Raw genomic sequence first — 22,362 nt, forward strand, 5'->3', positions numbered from 1 at the left:
GACAGCTTCTACATTTATTGTTACACTTTAACACAGTTTTGGACAGAGGAGAAGCAGCAGAAACCAACATGCAAAGCAATTAAAAGTCCCCAGGGGCTCGAGGAACAGCAGGCACAGCTCAGCTCCTGGATCTGCTCCCAGCAGGGTCTCTGGGAGCCCCTTCCCTGCAACTGCTGCTCCAGAGTGGGATGAGGTCATGGCAGACACCAAACCTACACACAGAGAGAGGGGAGGACGGGCTGGGATTGTGTCTCAGTGAGTCAGGTCTGTATCTGACTGGAATCCAGCACACTCCAAGCACGAGACTGCCTGACCATCCTGAGTGGGAAGGGAGCTGTGAAGATTATCAAGTCCAGCTCCTATCATCAAGTCCAACTTCTTAAATGTTGTCTGTGCCAACAGGGAGAAGTGAGATCCTTTGGGAAGAGGTGCTGGCTTCCAAAGCAAGTCAGGAGATGAAGCTCAGATGTTTCACCACAAATTTCTTGTGTCAGAGCTGGCACCTCTTGGAGCCAGCAGCTCTTCTAACTGCCTGTGATGGATGTCAAGGCCAAAGATTCGCACAGCACTGGAGAAATCTTTGCCAACACGTGGAAATGGATGTCCCCAGAAGGAAGAGGTGCATCAGGCTTGACTGGCCCTTGCAGACACCACAACAAAGCCCACCCACGTGCTGTGCAGAGCCATTATGTCCTCCTGCACCTCTTCCTTTGGCAGGCCTCCGCATCCGAGCCGCACGAGCTGTCCGAGTCGCTCCCCGAGGATGAGGAGGAGGAAGGCTTCGACGTGCTATAGTTCATGCTCAACACCCAGCCCAGTTTGTTGTGCAGCACCTGCTTGAGTCCTGGGGGCAGGGGCAGCACCTCCAGCGTGTCCACGTAGTCGGGCAGGAGCTGGCGCAGGCGGAAGCAGCACAGGTACTGCAGGGACGTGCGGCTGGCGCAGGACCTGATCACCTTCATGCTGCTCTTGGCCGCCGTCGAGCACACCATGGGGTAAAACTTCTTGTTCTGCAGCTTTGTGGCTGCCACCCCTGCCAGGGCACAGCACCAGGGAGGGCATGTTAGCTTAGACACAGGGATCTCCCCCCTCCCACCAACCCCAAACCCATTAACTGCAAAGCTGTTGGGAAAAGCTTTCCAAAATCTCAATCTATTAAACAACAAATGTCATCTTCCTCCCACTCACTTCACACCTTGCTTTCCCAGTGTTTTCTGCTGCAGCCAGACTCGAGGTGCTCCCACCCCATCCCTGGCTCTCACCTATGCACTTGCGGTTCTTGAAGAAGGTCAGTGTCCCGTGCCACGTGTCCAAATGCACCCCAATAATGGAGCCCTGGCCAAACCTCGAGGAGAAGTTGGTTTTGTCCCCCTTGTGGTGCAGCAGTCCTGAAAATAACCCAAAAAAAGGCGTTCTGTGGAAAACCTGCACTCCAGAAATTCACCCCAACTGCCATGCTGCTGGTACAGCCTCACTCAGTGCCAGAACCATCCCTGCATTTCTGACCCCTGCCCTCCCATCCCAGAGGGGCTGGTGGAAAGGCAAAAGTGAGGTTTTACAACTCCAGAGCACAGGGAGCAGCACTGAAACCCCAAAGGGCTGGTGTGACAGTAGTACCCTGGTGCCCTGGCAGGGTCCCACACCAGCTCTAAGGACTCTGCAAAAAGTGGGCTGTGATGGTGTTTGCAGGGGTCCCAGGATGAGGGAAGAGATGAGAATGTTGACTCTATGTTTGAGAAGGCTGATTTATTACTTTATGATATATATTAAAACTATACTAAAAGAATAGAAGAAAGGATTTCATCAGAAGGCTGGCTAAGAATAGAAAAGGAATGATAACAAAGGCTTGTGACTGACTGAGACAGTCCGGACAGCTGGACTGTGATTGGCCATTAATCAGAAACAACCACATGAGACCAATCACAGATGCACCTGTTGCATTCCACAGCAGCAGATAATCATTGTTTACATTTTGTTTCTGAGGCCTCTCAGCTTCTTAGGAGAAAAAATCCTAAGGAAAGGATTTTTCATATAACATGTCTGTGACAGTGGGCCAGGAGAGATGCTCCAAGGGCTGGGAGCTGCCAGCAGCTGCTCTGGTGTCCTTAACAAAGGGATTCACTGCCTGGTGGCACCTCCTGTGCCACTGCTGCCCAGCCAGCCCCCCTGGCTGTGTTACCTGTGTAGGAGAGGCCCCAGCTGTCCTCGTCCTTGCCCAGCAGGCTGCAGAAGGTGTGCCTGTACTTGTCCAGGTTCACGTCCGATGTCCCAATCCCCACCATCTGCCAGGCAAAGCAGGGAGGGACAGCACAAGCTCAGCGTCTTTTCAAACAAGACACAAGCAAGGTTCCACCTCCAGTTCTTCCCTCCTCTTCTTGGCTCAGCCCAAAACACCCAGAGGGGCTGGTGAAGCCAAGGCAGAGGTTTCAGGGTGGAACTGAAGGCTCCCAGTTCTGATTTCCTTTGCTAAGTGAGGAGGCACAGGTAAAATGCTGGAGAAGGTCCCTGTCCTGTTTAGAGTCACAGATGGTTTGAGTTGGAAGGGACTGTAAGGCTCATCTCATTCCACCCCTGCCATGGCAGGGACATCTTCCACCATCCCAGGTGCTCCCAGCCCTGCCCAGCCTGGCCTTGGGCACTGCCAGGGATCCAGGGTGGGCACCCTGTGCCAGGGCCTGCCCACCCTCCCAGGGAACAATTCCCAATTCCCAATATCCCATCCATGCCTGCCCTCTGGCAGTGGGAGCCATTCCCTGTGTCCTGTCCCTCCATCCCTTGTCCCCAGTCCCTCTGCAGCTCTCCTGGAGCCCCTTCAGGCACTGGCAGGGGCTCTGAGGTGTCCCTGGAGCTTCTCCTCTCCAGGTGAGCACCCCCAGCTCTCCCAGCCTGGCTCCAGAGGGGCTCCAGCCCTTGGGGTGTCTCCATGGGCTCCCCTGGACTCTCTCCAGCAGCTCCAGGTCCTTCCTGTGCTGGGCTCCAGATCTGGAGGCAGCTCTGCAGGTGGGGTCTCACCTGAGGGGACAGAATCCCCCCCTCCTGTTGCCCATAGCAGAGCTCAGCCCAGCCCAGGGGGGATGTGAAACAATCCTGGTCCCAGTGCCAGCCCCTGAGCAATGTCACTTGTCACTCACTGGTCTCTGTCAACTCCCAACTCTTTGCCTGTGCTCATCCAGACAATCCCATACCCACCAAGTGGTCCCTCTGTCAAATCCAAGTCTCTCCAGGTTAGAGACAAGGACGCCATGCAAGGCAGCACCAAATGCTTTGTGCAAGTTGAGGTAGATGACATCAGTTCCTCTTCCCTCCTCCAACACTGCAACCCCATCACAGAAGGCCACAGAATCCCTTAATGAAGCCATGATGGATGCCATCAATCACATCCACTCTTTGCATAGCTTCCAAAGGATCTGCTCCATGTTTGCCAGGCCCAGAGGTGAGACTGCTCAGCCTGTACTTCCCCAGATGTTCCTTATTTCCCTTTCTAAAAATGGGGGTTATGTTTCCTTTTTTCCAGTCACTGGGAACTTCACCAGGCTGCCACATTTTCTCCAGTATGACAGATAGTGGCTAAACCACTTCATCCACCAACCAGCTCCCTCAGATCCCAGGGATGCATCTCATCAGCTCCCCATGGACTTGTGCACTTCCACACAGCCTCAAACCTCACTGCCATGGTGGAACCTCATCCTGCCAGCCCCTGTCCAAACTCCTGGGCATTTCTGGTGCCCCACACGTACCATGTCAGTGCCATACACTGGGGAGGTCATCTTGATCTCCCAGAAGTGCTGGCCCTCTGCCAGCTCCTTGTTGCCGCGGATGGCGGCCGTGCCACAGCTGTACTCCATGTGGAAGTTCACCTTGCGGTTGTCACACGTCAGCAGCGTGGCCGTGGACTTGTTCAGCTCATCCCACACCCAGTCAAAATCTGTTGGGGAAGCACACAGGGGACAAGGATGGGCAAAGACACTCAGGGAATGAGCCCCAAGTCAAAGCACAGCAAGATGTTTGTTTTGAAGGCCTGTTAGTGGGTTTGTTTCTATTTCTCTTATTCTTTAAGAGGATAAATCTTAAGCTGTGCACATCAGAGAACTGCTTGAGGCCTGAACTACTCTGCAGTGTCCCACCAGGGATGGGCCAGTGCTGCAATGTCAGTATTCACCAGGCCAAATTTTGGCTGACACGGGCAGAGCCTCCCTTCTCCCCACACTCCTCCTGGGATCAAGGGGTGGCTCTGCCCTGCCACAGGCTCTCCCCCAGCCCAAGCCCACCCTGTGCCCTGAGCCAGGCACCCTGCCAGCCCCTGCAGGGATCAGGAGGGCCCTAAGCAGGGCTCTGTGTCACTGGGCCCTAATCCAGATCGGAAAGCAGGTCCCAGGGGTGAGCGCTGACGCCGTGACAGCATCAGCCCTGAGCCTGAAACACGACAGCAGCCAGGGGCTGGTAATCCTCTGTGCCTCAGGATGTGCACACAGGGATGCTGGGACAGGAGCAGGACACTGCAGGGGACCCCCTGTTGCCAGCCCAGGGTCTGCAATGCCACCATGGCATTCAGCAGCCTAAATAGGAAATGCCCAGTCATGATGGCTGGACCTTAGAAGCCCCTCTCCCCCCTCCAGACCCTTGCTTATCTCTCTGTAAGACTATAGGTCACTTTCCTTTGACCCTCACTATTGGACAATTCCTAAAACCCCTGTACCCTATATAAAGGGCTACTTTTGCCCAGCTCAGCAGAGGAGCTGTCCCTGAGAACCTTGGCAGAAGATTCAATAAAGACATGGCTGTGGAACCTCACACAGCCTTCTCCTCTCTCTCCCTGTATTACCAGGTAGATTGTGCCTGGGCTGCTCTGGCCGTTGCTGCTTGACCAAAGGCAGCATCTGTGGTGGTTTCACCTCAGAGACACCTTTGGCTGCCTGGATGTTGCAGCTGGGCACTTGGGACAAGTCCAGGCAAGCAGGAGCTCAGGTTTAGCTCTGGTGGAGAGGCTTCAAGGCAAGGTGAAGGAAAGGAGTTGGTTCTGATGGAGGGTTTGGATCCAGAGCTTTATTCTGGCCCACAGGCCTCTGAATGCAGCAACAGCTCCAACAGAACTCCCTGACCCCGTGGTCACCGTGTCTTTTACCCCCAGGGAGAGGGAAGGGGTAGGGATCCCACCAACCAGGTAAGGGGGGGGGAGTCTCAGGGGACAAAGGACACCTGGATGGCCCAATGTCCCCAGGGCTGAGAGGCAATCACACAACACCCTTTCTGGAATGCCAAGATTGACTGACAGCAGTCAGCAGGGGGCAAGGGAGAGGTTATGGCACACCTGGGGAAGGAACTGGGATAGCTGAAACAGGCTATTACACTGCACCACAACATCCCTGCGTCTGCCTAAGGCACCGAGCAAGCAAAGAGCTGAAATCACACAATGAGCTGATAATCACTAAAAGAGCTGCTATCACCTAAGCTTGCTAAGGTAGCCTGCAGCTGGGAGCTGCTTGGGAACTCAGGCTGTGCTGAACAGGACTGTGCTATCCAGACCCACTGGGAACACCCCAAATCCCAGCAGAGGCCCCGTTATCCCCCATCCCCAGCCCCTCACACTCACACTCATCCTCCTCTCCGCAGCGGCAGTCACGGACGCGGTGCAGGGCGTGCAGGCTGGAGCAGTAGGGAGCTTCACTCTGGTTCTCACAGTTGCAGTAGGACTCTCCAGTCACAGGGATGGCACTCGGGATGGAGGGAGACAGGGAGGAGAACTCTGGCTCCGAATCTGAGTCGCTGTGCTGCTGGGGAGAACAGGAATGCCCATGGCTGGGTACCCTGGCCATGGCAGCCGGGCTGGCAGAGCTCCCTGAGGGCTCTGCTGGACATCCCCAGGCCTGTGTGACACAGGGAAAAGCTGTGTCCATGGGATCACCCTGCTCTGGGACATCCCCAGGCCTGTGTGACACAGGGAAAAGCTGTGTCCATGGGATCACCCTGCTCTGGGACATCCCCAGGCCTGTGTGACACAGAGAGAGGCTGTGCCCATGGGATCACCCTGCTCTGGGACATCCCCAGGCCTGTGTGACACAGGGAGAGGCTGTGTCCATGGGATCACCCTGCTCTGGGACATCCCCAGGCCTGTGTCACACAGGGAAAAGCTGTGCCCATGGAATCACCCTGCTCTGGGACATCCCCAGGCTGTCACACAGGGAAAAGCTGTGTCCATGGGAATCATCCCGCTCTGGGACATCCCCAGGCCTGTGTGACACAGGGAGAAGGCTGTGCCATGGGATCTCCCTGCTCTGGGACATCCCCAGGCCTGTGTCACACAGGGAGAGGCTGTGTCCATGGGATCACCCTGCTCTGGGAACCAGGCTGGTCCACGGAGCTGGCTGGATCCTGCTCGGACTCCAGGCCTGTGTCACACAGGAGAGGCTGTGCCCATGGGATCACCCTGCTCTGGGACATCCCCAGGCCTGTGTCACACAGGGAAAAGCTGTGTCCATGGGATCACCCTGCTCTGGGACATCCCCAGGCCTGTGTCACACAGGGAAAAGCTGTGTCCATGGGATCACCCTGCTCTGGGACATCCCCAGGCCTGTGTCACACAGGTAGCTTGTGTCCATGGGATCACCCTGCTCTGGGACATCCCCAGGCCTGTGTGACACAGGGAAAAGCTGTGTCCATGGGATCACCCTGCTCTGGGACATCCCCAGGCCTGTGTCACACAGGGAGAGGCTGTGCCCATGGGATCACCCTGCTCTGGGACATGGACAGTGCCTGCTGAGCCTCAGGGACCTGTCAGCACTCTGCCTGTGTGCCTGCCAGGGACACGGAGCTGTGACAGCAGGGTGACAGCCCAAATCTGCAACACACACATTCTGAAGGAAATGCTGTGCTAAAGCTTTGGCTTTCACCAGGCAGGTTCCAGCCATGGCAGAGCTGAGCACTGCTCTGGAGAGGCTGTGAAGAGGCTGGGAGGCACAGGAGGAGAAGGGGCAGGACAAAGGGAGCCAGATGAGCAGCATGGCTGCAGCTCCTCAGGCCAGCACTGCAGACAGGCCCACAGGGAGCCCAGGGCAGGATTAAAGGGCTTTTGTTTACTTTCATGAACACAAAAACCTGATTTACTGCTCCCTAGTGCCAAGAGACCACAGTGATCCTGGACTGGACACAGTGAGAGCACAGCCCAGTTTCACTCCTGTGTTATGGTGTTGCCTAAGGGATTCTCTTACCACTGGTTGCAGAGTTACTCCAGGTTTATGTGCTGCTCAGGTGTACCTGCTTGTTATTAACCATGGTCAGGGGCATTTAATGACAAAAATCCTTAAAACTCATGTTCTGGCAGCTGTGTATGATTGATAGGGAATTGAAACTGCCTGGGCTTACATACATACTGCCCAGGCCTGCTCTGGCCTGCAGGGTTGTGTCTTTCCTGACTTCTAACTTTCCCAAGTACTGCTGCCTAGAAATCCTGAATTCCCCTGGGAATCTGCAGGGACAGAAAACTGCTCATTTTCAGGGAGCACAGTGCCTGGGTTTGGACACTGTGCTCTGGCAGAGCCTCCTGGCTTCAGTGTAGCTTTGAGCTCCTGGAGCAGCTCCTTGTGTCCCACCTGTGCACAGGGAACTCAGCTCACACACTCAAGGACCAGGGAAATCGGGAAGGATGGCAGAGGTGAATCAGTCACTCCTTGCACTGTTTTACTCTTGCTCTCCCTGCTGTGTTCCCATCTCCAGCACACCTGGACTGGGTTCAGAAGTGAGGCTCACACTGCAGAGCAGGAAATGTGAGGACATTTCAGTCTGAAGACACTGCCCTGCAGTCCCCACCACCATCTCCAAGCCCCTCACTGCCCAGAGGGAGCACAGCCAGCATGATTAGGGAACTGATCCACTTCAAACACTTATCTAGAGCTCTGCTTCCAAAAAAAAATTATAAAAATACGGAGGGGCTTGACAGCTGGCCTGCAAGCAAAGCTGAGTTAATAGAAGAAATAACAATTGATGATTTTCAGGTGTATCCATAGCAAAGAAGACAAGGCCATCAGCATAGAAACAGATTAGAAAAGATACATGAAAATCTTTGTAAGCTAGACTACATGCATAAGTAGATGTGTATATGAGCCTTATTAAATTTCTGTAAAACTTTTGCCAATTATATTGACACTAATTGCTTTGCACTAATGAATATAATAAGTTATTGTGATGTAGTTAATGACCTCAGATCACGCTTTGTTAAGAGTATATAAACTATAGAACATGCAAAATAAAAAACTTTTTTCTTCTTGGACCCTGATCATGTGTATGTCACGTCCAACCTAACGACAACATAAAAATACTGTACATATTTTATGTATAACACACCCATTCTATGCTTGAAAAAGTTTTTAGTTTAGTATCAATATTGACCATTACTGAATCTTCCTGCTTTTGGTCAGTTCAGACTGGGTATCAGGGGCAGGAAAACACTCCCTGTTGTAGGGGGTAGAATATAAGAAAATAAAGGTAGTGTAGAAAGTGATCTTACCCCTGGGCCAATTATCAAAGATTAGGAGCAGGCGTGACTTTAACAGGCCACTGTAAGCAATGAGAAGAAGAGTGCTATAAAAGAATGGGGGGGCTGAATGAGAAGGGAACTGGGGTGAGTTGGCTGCTTTGTGAAGGAGAAAGAGTCAGTGCTCAGAGGAGCCACCCATGAGAAAACACTAAGAAGGTGTAGGAGTGTCAGGGGTAGGATGGTCAGGACAGAGATCTCTGCAGCCAGGTCAGGAACTTGGGGTTCATTGCAAAGGGCCTGGGGCAGGGCCCTGCTGGGAGCTGCAGCCACAGCTCAGAGCAGGCTGAGAGAAGAGAGGGGGAGAGAGGGGAGAGAGTGAGGTTCCCATTACAATACAATAAATCTTCTCTGTTGAATATTCTAATTCTCACTAACCAATCTAGTACAAGATACAAATCCTACAGCATTTCCATACAGCCTGTAAGAATCATTACATTACCATACTGTGTTACATTTTAAACCCTAAAAACTCCTCTTTGGGCCCCTTCTGCCAAGCTGTAGGGTCTGCTCTGACCCTTGGGCCTGTCTGCAAGCAGAGGGTGTTGTTCCATCAAAAGGGGATCACCTTCAGCTGGCCACACCATTGTTTTCCAGTTGTTCAGTAACTGAGGGATCTCAAACCTTGCTTTCATTTCAATCTCATTATAGTTTCTACATTCCCAAAATCTTTTGCCAGACAATCATATCTATAAGGCTTTCCCGTTTCATCTTCCCCAACAGAAGGTACGAAACTTTTGCAATAAGGAGACACCAGCATGGAACCCCTGCAATGAGATGACGCCCCCACGGCACGCAGAGCCCCCAGCCCATCCTACCTGTCCGTCGGAGTCGTAGCCCCAGCCCCGCGCTCCGGCCCGGCCGTCGGCCTCGCGCCGCACCCCGCTCAGCACGAAGCGCCAGGCCCGGCTGCTCCGCGGGCGCCGCGCCATGCTGCCCCCACGCAGGTAGGCTGGGGAGGAACACAGGGATGGTTACACTGCTGCCACACCTCTGGCACCTCCCCGGGTCACCAAACGCCCCGGGGAACCAGAACAAGATCAGCAAAGGAAGTTCCTTGTCGCAGACAACTTTATGAAAAATCTTTTCCTTTGGATTTTTCATCCTGAGAAGCTGGGAGGCCTCAGGAACAAAATCTAAACATTGGTTATCTGCTGCTGTGGAATGCAACAGGTGCATCTGTGATTGGTCTCATGTGGTTGTTTCTAATTGATGGCCAATCACAGTCAGCTGGCTCAGACACAGAGCCCTAGCCACAAACCTTTGTTATCATTCTTTCCTCTTTCTATTCTTAGCCAGCCTTCTGATGAAATTCTTTCTTCTATTCTTTTAATATAGTTTTAATGTAATATATATCATAAAATAGTAAATCAAGCCTTCTGAAACATGGAGTCAGATCCTTTCTTCCCCAATCCAAGAACCCCTGTGAACATGGTCACAGTTCTCTGCACATAAAGAGCCCCTGCAAACTTCAACCTCTTCCTTCACCCAGGGTCAACTCCTCCCTGAACCAGTGTTCAGCTGGCCCCAGGAATGCTCCCAGTATCCAGCTGTGGTGGCAGCAGCTGCCCCTCTGCAGGAACTGGGTCCTGCAGCCACCTTCCACCTGGCCTGGGGAGCTTCAGGGCTGTCAGAATCAGAGTTCTTTGGGCTGGAAGGACCTTCAAGCTCATCTCATCCACTCCCTGTCATGGGCACGGACACCTTCCATAGAGCAGTCTGCTCCAAGCCACAGCCTCCCTCCTGCCCAGTGACCCTGCAGCAGCTGTCCTGGCTCCTGCCCCAGGCCCTGCAGCCTGTCTGTCCCCAGGGAATGCTGTCCTCCTGCAACTGCCCTCTGATGGAAGACTTTGCTCTCAGTGCTTGGAGAGGAAGAGAAATCACTCTCCTGCACACTGGAAGGAAACCAGGGTTGTGCCAGACCTGTCCCAACTTGCCCCAAGGACAACAGGCAGAAGGGAAGTGATGCTTCAGGTTTTGGCTTTCACATTCTGTGCTGCTTTAGTGTGTGGGTCTGAGCTTTTAGGGGATGGTGAGCTCTCTTCACAGAGTAAGGAGACAAAACAATTCCTTCTCTAGCTGGGGATCAAGGACAAATGATCCAAATCTCAGGCCCAAAGCACAAACACTGTGGGCTGGAGAGAGAAAACAAGGAGGATGGGACTGCATGGGCTAAAGCTGGAATTGGACAATTAACTCCAATATGCAAATGGAGCAGAACTGATCAAAGTGAGAGACCTTATGATCAGTCAGGCATTTTGTGCCCATTTTGGTTCACCTTGGGTGCAGCCCTGGCTGGGCTCTTGTGCTGCCCAAGGTGGATCCATTGAGGCCTCCTAACAAATCCCTGCTTTATTCTGTAACTGTCCAGTCTCTGTTCTAGGGCAGCCTGCACAGGGCATCAAGGGGAGGGCTGCAGACTCTGGGCTCTGGGCACAGCAGCCTCAGGCCTTGCTCCCAGCTCTCTGTGCAGCTGGAGCTGCAGAGTTTTCTTCCTGCCCTTCCAGGGTCAGGGGTTGCAAGAGGAGAAGAACAACCCAGGACTTCGGCAGGTGTAGAAGTGACAATTAAAGAGCTGCCCTGCTCCCCCAGGCCCTCACTAAGGCTGGGGCTCAGATCCAGCAGAGAGATCCCAGCACCAATGGCAGAGTCACACTTGGAATTGTTATGGCTGGAAAAGATCTCTTGGATCAACAAGTCCAACCATTCCCCCAGCACTGCTGAGGCCACCACGGAACCATGTCCCCAAGTGCCACATCCACACAGCTTCTAAACTCCTTTAAGGATGGTGACTCCACCACAGCCCTGTGGGCAGCTGTGCCAGTGCCTGATGCCCTTTTCCATGAAGAAATTTTCTCAATATCCAACCTGACCCTCCCCTAGCCCAGCCTAAGGCTGTTCCCCCTTGTCCTGTCCCTGCTCCCTGGGAGCAGAGCCTGACCCACCACCATCCCCTCCTGTCAGGAGCTGTGCAGAGCCACAAGGTCCCCCCTGAGCCTCCTTTTCTCCAGGCTGAGCCCCTTCCCAGCTCCCTCAGTCCCTCCTGGTGCTCCAGCCCCTCAATGACCAGCGTTGGCCCAGGACCGGAGCTGTCTCAGCAGTGCCAGCACAGGGCCGGTCCCTGTCCCGCTCCCGCTGTCACAGCAGCGCTGCCACCAAGAGCCGCTCACCCCTGCGGGGCCCTGGGCCCGCTGAGGCCTTTCCGGGGGCCCAAGGCGTGACCCACACAGACCCGGACATCGAGCGGCGCCGGGTGACCACGGTGGGGAGGCCGGCCCGGCCCGGCTCGGCTCGACTCGGCTCCCGGGCCGCGGCAGCAGCGGCTCCACCGAGAGCGGGCAGCGCAGCCCGGCTGCGCCGCCAGCTGAGGCCGCCGGACAGGGCCGGGCCGGCCCGGGCCAGGCCAGGCCACGGCGCTTGGGTCGCACAGCCCCGGCCCGCCCACAGCCAAACCCCAGACCCGGCTCCCCGCTCCGGCCCGTCCCCCGAGCCCCCGGCTCACCTGCCCAGTCCGGCCCAGCACTACCCCGGCCCGGCCCGCGGCGCTCTGACCTACTTTCCTCTCCCGGGACATAAACAATCCCCTCCCGGCACCGCCCTCGAGCGCTCATTGGCTACGGCCGCGCCGTGCCCCATAGCCGTTGGCTGAGGGCTCTGTCACTCATAGGCGGAGGAGGACGAAGGGGGCGGGGTCTGAGAGAGCCCGGCTGTATTGGCTGCTCCATGTGCCAATCGCCAGAGAGCGGCGCCATTGGGCGGCCGCTCGCGAAGGGAAAGCACTAAGCCCATTGGGTGATGCGAAGGGAGCACGAGAAGTAGATTGGCTGTAAAGCTCTGGAGGGCGGGTTGTCCGGTGAAAGTGCGCCTTGCGATTGGACAGAATACCTGTCAGTCAGAAAGGGCGGGCCGTGTGCCGGAGGAAGACGGAAGCGGGTGATGCGGGGAGGCAACATGGAGGAGACGGCTGGGGGTGAGCGGCGGGGAGGCCGCGGCCGGGGGAAACCGGGATCCGGAGTCTCGGCCTGGGGGCCCCTACCCGCCTCTCGGGGGGCGTCCTAGCCGGAATGACCTGGCCTGGCGGGGGTCAGGACCCGGCTCCGCGGAGTTCGGCGGTGCTCAGGCCCAGCCGGTGTCGCGGTGTTCGGCCCGACTCTGGTGAGGGGGGCTCTGGGCCGGGCCCGGCTCCCGTGCAGACAGTGCCGTGTAAGCGGGCCTGGCGCGGTGTCCCGGGCGCCCCTCGCTGCGGGGCCCCGTCTGCCCTCCCCGGGCCCCTTCTCCCCCTCCCCGCTGCGGGGCCCGTGGCTTTACCGTCGGCGGAGCTGCTGATGAGCTCTGCCATTGTCCGTGCGGGCTCCATGCCGCCGGTGTCGCTGCTGCGGGCCAGCCCAGCCCCGGTGCGTTCAGTCCGGGCCCGGCTGCGGCTGGAGCGGCCCGGCCGCCCCCCCCCGTGCTGCCCCGGGCCGGGGACTCCGATCCCGAGCGTTCCTGCTCCGGAGAGCTGAGCCCAAAGCAGAGCCGGGAGCGCTGAGAGCACAGCGGGGAATGCGGGGAGGGATGGAGAGGAGCAGGGCCCGGCAGGAAGCGACTGGTGTGGCACGGAGGGAGGAAACGCCAAGGGCCTGAGCTCACCCTGAGCTCACCGTCAGCCCCGGGCCATGGCCCGGCTCAGCCTCACGAGCCCCGTGTGTTGTTTATTCCTCTGCTGCCCAATTTCCACTTAGGTCATCCGGACCAGCCTTTGCTCCTCACACACGGTGTTTATTGCCATTGTTCCCTTTGTCCCTGTTCTGATGACAAAAAGCCTGTGGCATGTCCACCTCTTCTTTCCCACTGCCTTACACTGAGGGCAGAGCTCAGCGAGGCTGCAGCTCCTCCTGAGGGGCAGCTCCGATCACTGGGACAGGGAATGGCTGAAGGGTCAGGGTGGGCATCAGGAAAGGCTCTTCCCCCAGAGTGTGCTGGCACTGCCCAGGCTCTCCAGGGAATGGGCACAGCCCTGGGGCTGCCAGAGCTCCAGGAGTGCTTGGATAATGATCTCAGGGTGGGATTGTTGGGGTGTCTGTGCAGGCCCAGGAGCTGCCCTGGATGATCCCTGGGGTCCCTCCCCCTGAGGACATTCCATGGCTCTGTGTCCCCCTGCAGACAGAGCCAACCTGGCCGGGGTGCGGCACATCGTGCTGGTGCTGTCGGGGAAGGGCGGTGTTGGGAAGAGCACCCTGTCCACCGAGCTGGCCCTGGCTCTGCGGCACGCTGGGAAGAGGGTGAGTGAGCCCTGGGGTGCTGAGCTCTGCCTTGGCCCTTCCTGCCCTCAGCTGGGCTGGGTTATGCCCACCCTTCCCATGTGGGTGTCCTTGGTGGGCAGCGTGTGGATTCTCTGTGATCCAGTTCAGGTACTGCAGTTCATTTCTCTTTGTCTATTTTATTAAATCACCCAATATTTAGTGTTGAAATTGGCACTGGGACATAAATTGGCTGCTTTGCGTTACCCTCACTCCCTCTGTGAGGTGAAGTGGGTGAGCTCAAGGACTCTTAAAATGGGGGTAAAAAGGAAATGTGTGGGCAGGAGACATTGAATTCCCTGAGGACCTTTTTAAAGGCTCTGTGCAGCCTGTGCCACTTGGGTTCTGGCATAAAGCACTTGGAAACACCCAGGGGATGCTCCTTGGGGAGCAGGAGGTCAGGAGGGAGATGAAATTTAAAACATTTGTGTTTTCCAAAGTGGCTGTTGTGGAAGCGGGGTGGCCGGGGGCTCTGAGCCTGTCTGAGGGGCTGTGCCTGTCCCCAGGTGGGCATCCTGGACGTGGACCTGTGTGGCCCCAGCATCCCACGCATGCTGAGGGTGCAGGACAGCGCTGTGCACCAGTGTGACAGCGGCTGGGTGCCCGTGTTCGTGGGCCAGGACAAGGCCATCGCCCTCATGTCCATTGGATTCCTGCTGGAGCGCCCCGACGACGCCGTGGTCTGGAGGGGACCCAAGAAAAATGGTAACACCAGGAATTGCTGCTGGGGGAGCCCCCTGTGAGCCCTCCTGGAGAGGGTATTCCTTGGGGGAATGAAGGAATGGGTTAAAGTCACTCAGATGGGGACAGTGCAGCATGCTGACAGACAGCCTTGTCCCCTCTCCTGTCCCATGACTCCCAAGCCACCTGCTGAACCCAGTTGTGGTTTGGGGTTTTTTTATCTGTCCCTTTTATTTCCACAGCTTTGATCAAGCAGTTTGTCACCGATGTGGCCTGGGGGGATCTGGATTTCCTCATTGTGGACACACCACCAGGCACGTCTGACGAGCACATCTCCACTGTGGAGGCCCTGAGGCCCCACCAGCTGCTGGGGGCAGTGCTGGTCACAACCCCTCAGGTGGGACACGGGGCTGCAATTCCTGGCAGGGGGGAAATGCACCCCAGGTGTGCACAGGGCTGGCTGTGGATGCTCTGGAGGCACAGGGTGCCCAGAGGGATCCCCAAGTGCTGCTGTTCCCCCAGGCTGTGTCCGTGGGGGACGTGAGGCGGGAGCTGACGTTCTGCAGGAAGGCAGGGCTGCACATCCTCGGCATCGTGGAGAACATGAGCGGCTTCGTGTGCCCCCACTGCTCTGTGAGCTCTCCTGATCTTACTCTGCAGCCTTGGGGCTGCTCTGGGCCCTTCCTTGGGGTGCTGGGGTGGGGAATTGGGAAATGGCACCAGGGTGATGCTGTGAGGCAGCTCTGTGCTCTGCTGTGCTGAGGAGAGGGGAGGGCAGGGCACAGGGAATGCCCGGGGCTGCAGGGTGGAGGGGAGCTGGCCCTGCTCAGGGCTGGCAGCTCCTGCCCTGTCCCACAGGGCTCTGGCCTTCCTGACTCACTCCTCTTCCTCCCTCAGGAATGCACAAACATCTTCTCCAAAGGGGGAGGCGAGGAGCTGGCCAAGCACGCCGGGGTGCCCTTCCTGGGTGAGTGGCTCTGCAGCAGAGCTCTGCTCAGGGTGCTCTGGGAGGGCTGAGCACAGAGAAGGAGCAGGGGGGCTGGGCTGGGAGCCCCAGGCACCTGGGCACAGCTGAGGTTTGTGCTTTGCTTCTCTGCCATCCAAACTCCTCAGGGTGGGCCCCTGGCCCTGCTGGGGCAGAGGTGGTGGTGCCAGCAGCCTGCTCTGACTGCTGACATTGTGGTGACAGTGTAAACAGGCCTGGAGCTCCATGAGAGCCACATTGGAATGTCTGGAGCCTTCCTGAGACATGGGGGCTGAGGGCTGAACCCTGTCCCTGGGCAGGGCTGGGATCAGGTGGGAGAGCCCCTCTCATGAAGCACCAGGGTGGGGTGGGCTCTTGGAGCCAGTCCAAGGGGTTGCAGGTGAGAATGATCTCCTGGAGAGCCCAGGGAGGGCAGTGGTGGCTCTTCCCCACCATTTTCCCTGGAGCTGACTGTGCAGTGTGTGTTTTATCCCTGCCTGCCAACCTGGGCCCTGCAGGGAGCCAGCTCTCACTCTCCCTCCCTGCCCCACAGGCTGTGTCCCCCTGGACCCCCAGCTCAGCCAGAGCTTGGAAGAAGGCAGAGACTTCATCCAAGAGTTTCCCAAGAGCTCTGCCTTCCCTGCCCTGACTCACATTGCCCAGCAGATCTTGGATACATCGCAGAGGAGCTCCTGAGGAGGCTGTGGAGCTGGACTGGTGCCACACTGGCAGCCCCAGCAGCAGGGAGGGGATGCAGGAACTGTTCAACTCAAACTGGGGTGTGAGGGGGGAGCACAGATTCCTGCTGCTGCTGGCAGTCCCAGAGGGAAGAAGCCACATCCCCTCAGACTCAGAGACACTCTGGAGCTGCAGTCCAGTGCTGTTCTTCCCTGAGCATTCCCACATGGCTCTGACCACCTGGATCATGGCTCCATGTGCTGCTGCCTTCTGCTGCCCCTGCCTGATGGATCACACAGGGCTGGCTTGTGCTGGGTGCTCCCTGTGGAGCCAGGCCAGGCCCTGAGCTCGGAATTCTCAGCTCCCTGGTCCCTGATGGGCCATGAGGGCACAGCACAGCCTGGCTGGGCTGAGCAAACCCCTCCAGGAGCTGGCTGGGAGCTGCATCCCATCGTGCTGGGAAGGAGCCCTCGGGCCTGCTGGGCTTCTGTGACTCAGGAATATTTTTCAAGGTTCCAGGCAGTAAACCCTTTTCTTAAAATGCAGGTCTGCAAAGTTCTGTTTTTCCATGGCTTCAGGCCTTGCTGTGTCTTGGCCCTTCACATACATCAAGGTGCTTCCTGCTGTTCCCTGGTTTCCTGCTGGAATTCAGCTAAATCTCTCCTATAACAGCATCAGGATCTGTCTTGCTGTGAGCCAGCCCTTCATGGAGCTGTTCCCCCAGCCTGGGGCTCCTCTGTGTCCCCCCTTTCCTGCTTCTTTCACTCCCCAGTGTCCTGTTCCCTGCACCTCTTCCCATGGGAGCTGCCCTCCTCTTGCAGGCTTGAGGAGAAGCAGTGAAGGTGGTGGCCTTGCATCTCACCTCCCTCCCTCCTGGACTCAGCCCCTCCTGCCTCCCTCTCTGCCTTGGGGACTCCCCCTCCCTGAGGTTTTGGGAAATCCTGGATTTCCACTGAGGAGATTCCAGCAGGCAGGAGCAGGAGCAGCACCCAGCCCTGCTCCCGCTGCACAAGGACCCACACTCCAGCAGCTTTCCCCTCATGCAATTTTCCAGGAAAATTTGGTCTGACCTTTGGACACTTATCTGGGATTTGGAGAGCTGGGCAGTAGCTGCAATCTGTCAGGGCTGTTGGCTTCTGTGGGGTAGCTGGGCATTTCTTGCTCCCTCCCTGGGAACAGCCACCCCCCAAAGCTTGCAGGAAATGCTGGGAGCCCCCTGGGAGCCTGAATCCCTCACCTGAGGGGCTCTGGGGAGGAATCCTGGCTGTGGGCAGCACGAGCTTTGGAAAAAACATAACTTACAAGGTGGGTTGCAATAGCTCCAAAGGTTTATTTGTCTGCTGCCATTTATCAGGTGAGCAACGAGTGGCTTTCTGTGCCCTGCCTACACCTGCTGCTGCAAGGAATCATTGCAGCAAGTCCTCTGCCCCTTCCCTAAGCTCGGGGGGGCTTTTTTTTTCCTGCTCCATGGCAGGAAAACGCTTTGTTTTGCCTCATAGAAGTCCTGGCCTGGGCAGGGCTGCCCCTTGCTGTGGCTGCAGGGCTGGGGTGCAGCATTCCCCCCTCCAGAGATTCTCCTGCTGGGAGCTGGGGGCAACCATACTGTGCCCTGGGGGCTGCTATTTAAATATGAAAGGACTGAAACACTCAGTTTGAAGCCCAGGGGTGCTGGTGCCCATCCAGCATCGGCGGCTGCTGGAGGTGTTGGCAAATGTGTGCTGTGGCTGGGGTGGCACAGGGCCGGTTTGAGGTCCCTGGGAGGGCCAGCCCAGCTCAGCAGTGAGCAAAGCTCTCCTGGGCAGTGTCCCGCAGGTCCAGCCCCGCCAGGCCCGGCGGCTGCAGGCAGGTGAGGTTGTTGTAGGTGTAGATGGGGACGTGGCTGTCGTCGCCCTCAGCCACCGACTGCACGAAGCGCGGCACCACGGCCGGGTGCTGCAGCGAGAAGTCCCGCAGCCCCTTCAGCGAGCAGTTGCAGTGCCAGTTGTTGCCCCCCAGCCACAGCTGCTCCAGGGAGAAGGGAGGGCACAGGAACGACACCGAGAAGGTCTCCAGGGAGTTGTTCCTCAGGCTGAGGTACCGCAGGTTGGCCAGGGGGGAGATGACGCTGTTGTCCAGTGTCTCCAGCTGGTTGTGGGAGAGGTCGAGCCAGAAGAGTCTCTGGAGAGGGCTGAAGGTGTCCTGGGAGATCTCCAGGAGCTGGTTGGAGGAGAGGAAGAGGTACTCCAGGTTGCTCAGCCCCGTGAAGAGCCGGGGCGAGAGGTGGCTCAGCCTGTTGTGCTTCAGGTCGAGCTCCAGGAGCTCGTGCAGGTCGCTGAAGCTCTGGTCCTCGATCAGGGAGATGCTGTTGTGCTGCAGGAAGAGGCGCCGCAGGCTGGAGAGCCCCGAGAAGGTGTTGGCCCGGATCCTGCCCACGCAGCTGTGCTCCAGGTGGAGGCTGTGCAGCTTGGTGACCCCCTTGAAGACAAAGTCGGGCAGCACCTTGATGCAGTTGGCTGACAAGTGCATCACAGCCACGTTGTGCAGCCCCAGGAAGGCGCCGGCCCTGATGTCCTGCAGCTGGTTGTTGTTGAGGCTCAGCACCTCCAGCTGGCCCAGCCCCTCGAAGCTCCTTTCGGCCAGGCCCCGGATCCGGTTGTGGCCCAGCTGCAGCTCCTCCAGGAACTGCAGGTCCTTGAAGGTCCTGGGCCTCAGGCCGGCGATGGAGTTGGTGGAGAGGCGCAGCACGTGCAGGCTCAGCAGCCCCAGGAAGGTGTCCTCGTAGAGCTGCACCAGGCGGTTGTGGGACAGGTCCAGCCACCGCAGCGACTTCATGCCCATGAAGGCGCGGGGGGCGATGGCGTTGATCTGGTTGTGGTTCAGGTACAGCTTCTGCAGCTTCTGCAGCTTGACAAAGATGTTGATCTTGATGCCCTTGAGCGCGTTCCCGCTCAGGTCCAGCTCCTTCAGCTCGGTGAGGCTGCAGAAGAGCTGGTGCTGGAGGTAGGGCAGCTTGTTGCCAGCCAGGATCAGCTCCCTCAGGTTGGGCAGGTCGTGGAACACCTTGTCAGGCAGCACCACCAGCGAGTTCCAGCCCAGGTTGAGGTACCAGAGGTTGGAGAGCCCTGCAAAGAGCCCTTCCTCCACCTTGCTGAAGTGGTTGTTGTTGAGGCTGAGGGACACGAGGTTCTGCGTGTGCAGGAAGGTGTGCGGGGCCAGGTGCCTGAGGCGGTTGCGCTCCAGGTGCAGGTGGTAGAGGCTGCGCAGCCCGTGGAAGGCGTGCTGCTCCACGGAGCCCAGCTGGCTGCTCTGCAGGTCCAGGAAGTCCAGGGCTGACAGATTCCTGAAGGCTGCGGCCGGCAGCACCGTGAAGTTGTTGCCGTCCAGCCACAGCGCTTTGGCGTTGTGGGGCACGTCCTCGGGCAGGCGGCTGAGGTTGCGGCCGCTGCAGAACACGTTCAGCTCCTCGCTGTAATCGTCCAGGCTGCAGGCGCAGGGGCTGGGGCAGCGCGGGGCCTCCCCGTCCCCCCCGTCCTTCGGGGGGTCCCCGCCGGGGGGCTGCGAGGCCGCGGCCAGCAGCAGGGCCAGGGGGAGCAGGAGGGGGATGCCTGCTGGGGACCGAGAGAGGGGACAGCGTCAGGGCAGGGCTGCGGCTGCTCTGGGGGACACCTTGGGACCCCCCCTTGGGACCCCCCCTTGGGACCTCCTTGGGACACCCTTGAGACACCCTGGGGACCCCTTGGGACACCCTTGGAAACTCCTTGAGACTCCCTTGGGACCCCTCTTGAGACCCCCTTGGCACCCCTTGGGACATCCCTGAGACGCCCTTTAGACACCCTGGGAACCCCTTGGGACACCTTCGGAACCTCCTTGAGACCCCCGTGGGACCCCCTTGTGACACCCTTTGGAACCCCTTTGGACCTTCCCCCGGGACGCTCCCCGGGACACCCTTGGGACATCCCTGGGACCCCCTTTAGACACCCTGGGGACCCCTTGGGACATCCTTGGGACCCTCCTGGGACCCCTTGGTGGGTGCCCGCACCACCGGGACTGGGTGGAATAAAGGGGTCACTCCGGCCCTGCAGCTGCGGGGGTTTCCAGAGCTGGATCCCCTGGGAAACGGTCCAAGATCCCCCCCAGTGCTGCTGTGACCCCTCGGGTGCAGGGACCCCCCGAATTCATCCCCATACTGAAGCAGCAGCTCCTCCCTTTCATGGGGAAAGGCCTCCGGACCCCTGTCCCCGTCCCTCCCCGGTGCCCCCGGACTCGTTGGGCACCGAAGGGTCCCGGTGCCGGTACCGGTGCCGCGGTCCCTGCCCATCCCGCACTCCCATCCACGTCTGGGCTCTGCCCCGCAGCCCCCCCAGGCAGCTCGGGTCCCCCCAAATGTCTGATTAGCAGCGGAGGAGGAGCAGAGCCAAGGGTGCCCGGAGCCCGGGCAGAGCCCCAGCGTGTCCCCCCCCGGTCCCTGCGTGTCCCCCAGGCCGAGGGGCAGCTCCAGGCTCACCTTTGCCTGCGCTCATGGCGGCGGGCAGGGCAGGGCAGGGCTCCCGCTCCCGCTCCGCTCTCCGGCCCCTCGGACTGCGCAGGGATGGATGGAGCAACCACCTTGACGCCTGTCCAGGCTCCCGCCCGGCCGGGCTTAACCCCACTGCTGCTGGAGCCCCGGGCACCGCGACGGGCTCTGGGACTGCCTGGGGGCAGCTCGGGACAAGGGCACGCAGCGAGTTGTCGGGGGACCTGCCACGGATGGGGTTTGTGTGGGCTTTGAGCACGGAGGGAGGAATGGGGCAACCTCAGAGGGTGCCCCAGCACCGTGCCCCGAGCTCCTGAGCAGCAGCACTGACCCCTCCCTGCCCTGGGATGAGCCCTGGCAGTGGCTCCTCGCTTTCCATCAGGACACAAAAGCCACACGCTGGGGCTTGGAGCATCCACAGGACACAGGGATTGAAGTTTGGGGGTCAGCCTTAATGCAGGATGGGCTGAAACACCCGAGGGTTTATGGTGATGGGAAAAGGGGAAAACCCTTCTCTGTGTGGCACTAAAACCCTCGGGGCAGAACCCTCAGCCCCAATGGGAAAATGGCATTTTCCCATTTTCCCTCCTGTCCTGCCTTGTGCTGGGGATGCTGCTGGCAGCTCTCCACCCTGCTCTGCCCAGTGCCCCTGAGCCCAAGGGGAAACTGAGAGTACAGCCAGGGTCTCCCTGTGGGGTGGAGGCTCTGGGGGTCCCCTGCTCCTCTGGCAGCCCCAGGCAGGGGGATGAGGGCGGGTGATGCTCCAGGGCTGGCACATCACACTCTGCCCTGGCAGCTCATCAAAACCACCCCGGGGAGGCACTGACCTCATCCTGTGTCCCAGGTTATTTCCCCACCAGGCTCCAACCAGGTTCTGTGGAATCTTTTACCAGTTTCCAGGAAAGAAATAAAAGGAAAAGCCCCAGCAAGAGGAGCCCTGTGGCCGGATGGAAAAGCCATGGCTGAATCTTCCCCTGTCCCCTTCTCCCTGGAGATGCACCAGGCTGGCACCACTGGCATCCAGCACCAGCAATCTCTGCCCTGCTTTTCCCAGCCCTGGTTCCCCCAGGCTGCTTTGGAAGGAGCAGGGATTCTCTCCCCACCATTCCCACACCATGGGCACCCCACCTTGCCCCTTCCCCTGGGAGCCTGGCATTCCCCAGCCCCTCACCAGGCACTGCCATGCCCATGGAAAGGGGTTGGAGAGACAAATCCAGGCTCCAGCCTTGCCACCCAACTTTCCCACAGGCTCTGCTTCCCCTCTTCCCTTTTGGCCCGAGTGGAATCCTCCTCCCCCTCTATTTTAATCCTGTCTTCTGGGAATTTATAGATCAGGAGGGAGAAATGGGGCATAGGGATACATGCACCCCCTAATAGGCACTGAGCACATATTGACACAAGGTGTAATCAATCTGGAAGCTAAAAAGAGCTGAACCAGCACAGGTCAGCCAGCCAAAACCCACAAAACCTCGTTGGGAAGTTTAAACAAGCCCTGCCTGCAGCTGGGAGCAGGTTTATCCCTGCTTGCAGTAGCCCTCCCCAGGGAAATACCAAATGAGATGCAAAGGGAAAATAAGGATGGTAAATAAGGAAATCCCTCCCCAGAGTGGCTGTGCTGCAGGGAGGAGCTGGGCCCATCTCCACCTCTAGAGCTCCTTGTGACAGTGTTCACAGGGGGTTTTAGATTTGGGAAGAGATGTTGATCTGACTCCATGTTTCAGAAGGCTTGATTTATTATTTT

The 22,362-nt window shown here is 58.1% G+C and overlaps 3 protein-coding genes across 4 annotated transcripts; 1 reads left to right on the forward strand and 2 right to left on the reverse strand.

Annotated features, from left to right (window-relative positions):
- SPSB3 (splA/ryanodine receptor domain and SOCS box containing 3) lies at positions 1–12,118 on the reverse strand. 2 transcript variants are annotated; one of them, XM_064725485.1, is made up of 7 exons: positions 12,030–12,118; positions 9,346–9,479; positions 5,591–5,768; positions 3,738–3,925; positions 2,180–2,282; positions 1,263–1,388; positions 1–1,033 (listed from the first exon to the last, which is right to left on the reverse strand). In XM_064725485.1, exons 2-7 carry the CDS (start codon positions 9,457–9,459, stop codon positions 687–689), a joined length of 1,056 nt encoding a protein of 351 aa, XP_064581555.1. In that variant the 5' UTR covers positions 9,460–9,479; positions 12,030–12,118; the 3' UTR covers positions 1–686. The 2 variants fall into 2 exon arrangements, with proteins under 2 accessions (XP_064581555.1, XP_064581554.1); XM_064725484.1 differs by having other exon boundaries at positions 5,591–5,771.
- A 256-nt stretch (positions 12,119–12,374) lies between these two features.
- Positions 12,375–16,674, forward strand: NUBP2 (NUBP iron-sulfur cluster assembly factor 2, cytosolic). Its single transcript, XM_064725493.1, has 7 exons — positions 12,375–12,497; positions 13,670–13,788; positions 14,313–14,511; positions 14,730–14,884; positions 15,010–15,120; positions 15,385–15,454; positions 16,005–16,674. Exons 1-7 carry the CDS (start codon positions 12,464–12,466, stop codon positions 16,145–16,147), a joined length of 831 nt encoding a protein of 276 aa, XP_064581563.1. The 5' UTR covers positions 12,375–12,463; the 3' UTR covers positions 16,148–16,674.
- Positions 16,675–17,793: 1,119 nt separating this feature from the next.
- Positions 17,794–20,711, reverse strand: IGFALS (insulin like growth factor binding protein acid labile subunit). Its single transcript, XM_064725476.1, has 2 exons — positions 20,613–20,711; positions 17,794–19,716 (listed from the first exon to the last, which is right to left on the reverse strand). The coding sequence occupies exons 1-2, from the start codon at positions 20,626–20,628 to the stop codon at positions 17,903–17,905; spliced, it is 1,830 nt and encodes a 609-aa protein (XP_064581546.1). The 5' UTR covers positions 20,629–20,711; the 3' UTR covers positions 17,794–17,902.
- Between the last annotated feature and the right edge of the window lie 1,651 nt (positions 20,712–22,362).

The sequence above is a fragment of the Zonotrichia leucophrys genome, chromosome 14, assembly GCF_028769735.1.
Source record: "Zonotrichia leucophrys gambelii isolate GWCS_2022_RI chromosome 14, RI_Zleu_2.0, whole genome shotgun sequence".
NCBI lineage: Eukaryota > Metazoa > Chordata > Aves > Passeriformes > Passerellidae > Zonotrichia > Zonotrichia leucophrys.

Coding starts and splice junctions, on each gene's coding strand:
- SPSB3 (XM_064725484.1), bottom strand. CDS start 9,459: ATGGCGCGGCGCCCGCGGAGCAGCCGGGCCTGGCGCTTCGTGCTGAGC. Junction 2,283..3,737: donor CAGTGTATGGCACTGACATG/GTACGTGTGGGG, acceptor TTTGCCTGGCAG/ATGGTGGGGATTGGGACATC. Junction 1,034..1,262: donor CAAGAACCGCAAGTGCATAG/GTGAGAGCCAGG, acceptor GTGCCCTGGCAG/GGGTGGCAGCCACAAAGCTG.
- NUBP2 (XM_064725493.1), top strand. CDS start 12,464: ATGCGGGGAGGCAACATGGAGGAGACGGCTGGGG. Junction 12,498..13,669: donor CATGGAGGAGACGGCTGGGG/GTGAGCGGCGGG, acceptor GTCCCCCTGCAG/ACAGAGCCAACCTGGCCGGG. Junction 15,455..16,004: donor CGCCGGGGTGCCCTTCCTGG/GTGAGTGGCTCT, acceptor CCTGCCCCACAG/GCTGTGTCCCCCTGGACCCC.